Source organism: Diadema setosum, chromosome 20 (assembly GCF_964275005.1).
Source record: "Diadema setosum chromosome 20, eeDiaSeto1, whole genome shotgun sequence".
NCBI lineage: Eukaryota > Metazoa > Echinodermata > Echinoidea > Diadematoida > Diadematidae > Diadema > Diadema setosum.
The window spans coordinates 22,509,400-22,515,790 of record NC_092704.1 but is presented as its reverse complement, the minus strand read 5'-3'; the positions used below and the strand labels follow the sequence as shown (position 1 = coordinate 22,515,790).

The 6,391-nt window shown below is 43.1% G+C and overlaps 1 protein-coding gene across 1 annotated transcript; it reads left to right on the top strand.

The window, feature by feature from the left end:
• Window positions 1–4,665: 4,665 nt before the first annotated feature.
• On the top strand, window positions 4,666–5,424 carry LOC140243509 (uncharacterized). The gene has a single exon (XM_072323180.1). It carries the CDS (start codon window positions 4,666–4,668, stop codon window positions 5,422–5,424), a length of 759 nt encoding a protein of 252 aa, XP_072179281.1.
• The last annotated feature ends 967 nt before the right edge of the window (window positions 5,425–6,391 follow it).

Here is a 6,391-nt window from a genome sequence, read left to right as displayed (position 1 = left end):
CCACAAACCACACAACCATTTACGCAGGCATGTATACGTGCATGAATTACCTGCAATACAGTGCGTATCAACAAAAAAAAAAACGCAACAAGATTTAATTTCGAATTTGTGAAGATTGTGTTAACTTTACACCAAAGTGAGTAGTAACATCTTAAAGCCACATGTCTTCTCTTTCCAATGATATCTTATTTATTCTTACACGGTCATGGATGGCTGAGTAATCATTGTATTTTGACAATGGGTCAAATTGGACTTGGGACCAAGTTTCAGTTTCTGCATTTAACTATGACGTCGATTTTCGTAGAGAAAAGCTGAATGTCTGGGCTGGACATTGTGAAAACTGTTCGCTATCCTAGGGCCCTTCTTCTTTGAAAACAACATGAAAGGAAATGGATATTTACAAATTTTAGATGCAATTTGATTCCTGACTTAATGGAATTTTTTTTTTCTGTGCAACAAAGCGGTGTGTTCAGATGCCTATGGTGGGCACAGGATGGCTCACCAGCCCATCGACTAGTTGCAGTAAGAAACAGATTGGCTGAGGTATTTGGAAATTGGGTGATTGCCTTGCATCATGATGTGGATCTCCGGATCTTGTGACTTTTTTCTTTGGGGTTATCTCAAGAGCAAAGTGTACACTACCCCTCCACCTGACATTGCAACTTTGAGACAAAGAATCACTGATGAGTTTGAAGCTCTACGCCACCAAGCCCCAATGATTCGCAGGGCTGTGTGTGAGATGGAGAAAAGAGTTAATCTCTGTGTGGAAAGGAATGATGGCCATGTTGAGGGGCATGGAATGTAATGTTAAAAAGAAATACTTATATCCGAAAGAAGACAATGGTAAGTTGTTATCATTAATTTCATCAATTTCATTAATAGCGATCATTAATTTCATTTAGATTAATTTCATTATTCCATTTGTTTAGATAATTTTTAATTAGGTGCATTGATTCTTGCAGTGCCTAAACTTGGTCCCAAGTCCAATTTGACCCACTGTACAAAAAGAATGATTACTCAGCCATCCATGACCGTGTAAGAATAAATAACATATCATTGGAAAGAAGAGATATGTGGCTTTAAGATGATGCTACTCACTTTGGTGTAAATTTAACACAATCTTCACAAATTTGAAATCAAATCTTGTTGCGTTTTTTTTTATACGCACTGTATAAAGCACGTTAACAAAGAAACTTGATAAACACCCTTTTCGAAAGGAAGTGATTTTTGAACGATATTTAAAAGAAACAACAACAAGCTTTCCAATTGGAAATTCCGATTTTATTGGTAGTAGTAAATAAAGCTACTGAAAATGGGTAAGCTCATTAAGAAATAAAAAAATAATAATTTTGATGAAGAGTGGGTATAACATACCTTTTGGAAACGAGCTCTTCATACACGCAATGTAACATCAATCTGTACGCAGTATCAATCTCATGGGTCTCGCTTGCCTAGTTTCGGACACATGAGCTGTATGACTGCTTGCGAGCAAAAACTTTTGCTATCCGCAAGCACAAGCAGTTGCTTGCTGCCTGCAAGCAATTGCTTAGAGACCAAGCATTTGCTTAAAACCATATGCATAAAACATACCTCTTGCTTGTTTTTGCTAGCAGTTGCTAACGATTTTCCAAGCTCTGTGAAATGAGCTTGAGCTTTTGCTCAACTGGGATGTTTCCTTTATTTAGTATCATTTTTTATATCCATAAAAGAAAGACCAAACTTATGCATGAGTGGAATAAATCTACAAGAAATCACTCCTAATTAGTGCAAGATTTTTCTTTTCTTTTCAACAACAGGAATGTCCAGTGGTTCGCACGAAAAATGTGATGAGAAACAGGTATAGGATGTCTGACTGGGTGCTGATCGTTATTCCGAAGGTTCGTTAATCCGAAACACAAATTCCCTATACATGTACCTAGAGGTTCGTTCATCCGAAAATGAAAAAGGGTTCGTTAATCCGAACATTTGTGACGTTATTCCGAAGGTTCGTTATTCCGAAGGTTTGTTAATCCCAAATTGAAAAAGGGTTCGCTGTTCCGAAGGCTCGTTTATCCATAAATGAAATAGGGTCCGTTATTCCGAAGTTTCGTTGATCCGACAATGAAATAGGGTCCGTAACGAACCTTCGGAATAACGAGCTTTGTTTCAATGTCGGATTATCGAACCCTTTGGAATAACGAACCTTATTTCATTTTCGGATTAACGAACAATCGGAATAACAAATCTTCGGAAAAACAAACCTGCGGAATAACGAAACTTCGGAATAACGAAACTTCGGAATAACGAACTGAAACCGTCTGACTTGGTGGAGATCAAGGGGACCTCTCTCCACGTGCGACCTGGCAGATGCGGGCTACTTTAATAAAAGCAGTGATGAAAATCAACTAGTTTATATGTGTATAGATTGTGTGGGTGTCTGTGTGTGCATTTCAAGTGTCATTGCATACTAGTAGTTCCTTTGCTATGCCAGGAAATAGACTGATGTAAATTCTTCTCATTCATCCAGTCGAAGTACAAGATCAAAGATTTGTTGAATCAAGAAACTGGAAAGCAAACTCACTGTTGCGACGTTTCACCAATTATCAATTGGCTTCTTCGGGCGAATGATGCTGCCGATGATAGAATGGCCCTTAAATAGTGCGAGATTGCACTGGACCTTGTCCAGCGCAATCTCGCACTATTTAAGGGCCATTCTATCATCGGCAGCATCATTCGCCCGAAGAAGCCAATTGATAATTGGTGAAACGTCGCAACAGTGAGTTTGCTTTCCAGTTTCTTGATTCAACAAATTTTTGATCTTGTACTTCGACTGGATGAATGAGAAGAATTTACATCAGTCTATCCGACACGAATTCGGCCAGGAGTGTGTGAGATTGTGCAGAAACAGCGAAAAGACGGCTAGGAAAATCGCGAATTTCCGTAATCACCTGCGGTTCAACCTACGTTGTTTAAACGGCAACATTACACCCACTAGCATCCAGCTAAAGAGTAATGTTCGTGGTCACAAAGCGTTAAACATCTTGAGGAACGCCGAGAGGAAATTACTCAACGAAAGGATCAGGCAAATCAATCACAAGTTGGATAATTTGAAAGCACATCAAAACCATTTGGAAAAGAAGATAGAAGATCAGTTTCCAGCCGAGGTTATCAGTCAAATCAAGGATTACACTACACATGCGCAGTTGTCACAACACGAGCTCACAAAAAGGCGCCATATTGGAAAATTCACGAAGCTTCAAGAGACACGCGAATCGCGAGCGGATTTAGATCAGAACTGGAGGAGTTGCAAACCTAAGTGTTCGGCATCCAGCGTTCCATCGAATTGGGTGAGAAACCTGTCGTCTAGGGATTTATCGCAGGACGAAAAATCTCTCTTAGGAAAGGGCTTAAATTTTGCGACATCGCCTACGCAACTACCTGTATCGGAGCTGATCACCGCAACTGAGTCGGATATCCGACTAGGTAACATCAAATCTGATGCTGCAGAGGAGTTACGGCATGACGTGAGTACCCCATTATGTCACTCTGAATTACCGAAACCGAACATTACAGAGAAGGAACGACGTGCATTGGAAGGCTTGGCAAGTGATAAAAACATTGTTATTGTGCCGGCGGACAAAGGGAGGTGTGTGGTTGTACTTGACAAACACAACTACACTGACAAATGTCTCATGTTGTTAGAGGATAAGAAGACCTACAAGAGCATAGGTTACAATCCAACCAGTGGATATAGAAAATCTGTAACTGGTATCATCAATAAGATTCACAAGGAAAGTGGTTTCAGTGATAGACAAAAACAGTTCTTGACTCCACCTACAGAACCTTCTGTACCAGGATTTTATGGCTTGCCTAAGGTACATAAGCCTGACCCCATTCCAGTGAGACCTATCGTTAGCTGCACTGGCTCTGTGACTTACAACCTTGCCAAACATGTTGCAAACATTTTAAGCCCATTTATAGGAACATCACCTCATCTGGTGAAAAATAGCCAGGATTTCGTTGAGAAGATTTCACACCTCAAACTAGAGGATGATGAAACCTCGGTGTCATATGATGTAAGTGCTTATTTACATCGATTCCCGCATCAGAAGCAGTAAATGCAGTTAAGAAATGTCTTACTGGAGATAACAGTTCGAAGGATCGTACTACACTCTCCGTAGACCCTATTGTTGAAGCCTTGTCTGTATGTTTGAACACAACCTATTTCTCCTTCAACGGAAAGGATTAGGGTGCGTTCGAGCGCTCTCCTAAAGCGAACTGTACCGTACCGTAACCGCGCCAGAGGAGCGTTCGAACGCTCCTAAAGTGTACCGTACCGTACTGTACCGAGCCAAAAGTGGACCACTTCCCGATGTGCTCCAAAAGCGTACCAAAGCGTACCAAAAGTTCGTTGTAAAGCATGCGCGTATCATGCACATACGTCACAATGCAAAAACATCATTCTCTTTGTTCTGGACAGCTGTAAGTAGTTCAAGCGCCAGGGGTGAATGACATTCTTGCTACAAACAAGCGTGACCTTTCTAAAAATAACTCGTGAGTACGCTTTCTCCACAGAGCGCTCGAACGCTCCAAAATTGGCACGGTACGGTACGCTTTAGTTCAGTTCGCTTTGGTTCGCTTTAGAGCGCTCGAACGCACCCTTCCATACAACAACATGGATGTGCTATGGGGTCACCAGTTTCGCCCATAGCAGCCAACATTTACATGCAAGAGTTTGAGACCACAGCTCTGAGGACCTACTCCGGACACGTTCCACGTATCTGGCTCCGTTACGTGGATGACACCTTTGTCATCCTTCGTGAAGAAGAGAGTGCTTCCTTCTTCAGTCACATCAACTCCTTGGACACACACATCTCCTTTACACAAGAAACGTGCAAGGATGGGAATCTGGCATTCCTAGACGTTGAGGTCCACGTCGAGACTGATGGCCCCCTCTCCACTTCAGTGTACAGAAAACCAACCCATACAGACAAGTACCTGAATTTCCAGTCACATCATCCCTTGATTCACAAACTTGCTGTCATCAGGACCCTTTTCCATAGAGCAGACACCATAGTTCACAGCCCAGCTGAGGCCACAAAGGAAAAGACCAACATCAGAAACGCCTTGGCCGGATGTGGGTACCCTGACTGGGCTTTCTCTAAAGCTGACAACCCAAAGCCACCAAACAAGAACACACGGAGAGCGCAAGGGGTACAGGGACGGAAAGTCACCATCACTATTCCGTACGTACATGACTTGTCAGACAAGGTCAAGAGATTGTTCCAGAGACAGGGCATAACCACCGCCTTCAAATCCCACATCACATTAAGACAGAGATTAGTGCATGTCAAGGACCGTGTCGCAAAAGAAAAGCAGAGAAACGTGGTCTATGGCATTCGAGCATTCGATGTTCTCATGAGGATTGCAATGACTTCTATGTAGGAGAGACTCAACAATCACTGAGAGCTCGCATGAACCAGCACCGAAGACCCAGCAGTTCAGAGAGTATCCCGGATTCGGCAGTATACACACATACCAACACTAGCAACCACTCATTTAACACCAGGGAAGTGATTATCCTGGACAGAGAATCCAGATGGTTTGAAAGAGGCGTCAAGGAAGCCATCTGGGAACGTGTGGAAAGATCCAAACTCAACAAGAGAGGAGGTCTCCGGTTCAATTTATCGCACGCGTGGGACCGGGCCGTTCGCAAGATCCCAAGCCGTCTTTCGTGCGCTGGACAAGGTCCAGTGCGCTCTGCACAATCTCGCACTATTAAGGGCCATTCTATCATCGGGAGCATCATTCGCCCGAAGAAGCCAATTGATAATTGGTGAAACGTCGCAACAGTGAGTTTGCTTTCCAGTTTCTTGATTCAACAAATTTTTGATCCTATGCCAGGAAATGTTTCCGCACACACACGCCCTTTCAATACGTGCTGTCACACCCGTCTTTGTTCTTGTGTTCGCACAGGCGTGACGTGAGGATGGAAAGAGCTGTGAGGATGGAAATCGATCTGTGAGGACGTGTGCGGTGTGCGCTCTTGATAATCCACGAGTTTTACACAGAATCTTCCACGCGCGCGGTTCAATCATGAGCTACGGATTAAGAAGCGGTGCTCAACGAAAGGAACATGCCAGAACTCCGGCGGAGAATATAGAGCGAATGGAGGACTCCCATGCTGACTTCGAGACCTTCGTCCGACAGGGAATCGCAGATATTCGCTCCATGTTCAAGGATCTTGAAAAAGCGTTAGAGTTTCAAGCTGCTCGAACCAACGACTTGGAGAAGCGAGTTGACCCACTGGAGAAAAAAATGCGGAATTTGGAACTCAGAGTTCAAAATCATGAAGCTCTGCTGCAAAAAGCCGCCGCGGCTGAAAACAAGCTGGAAAGATTTTTCCCGTAAA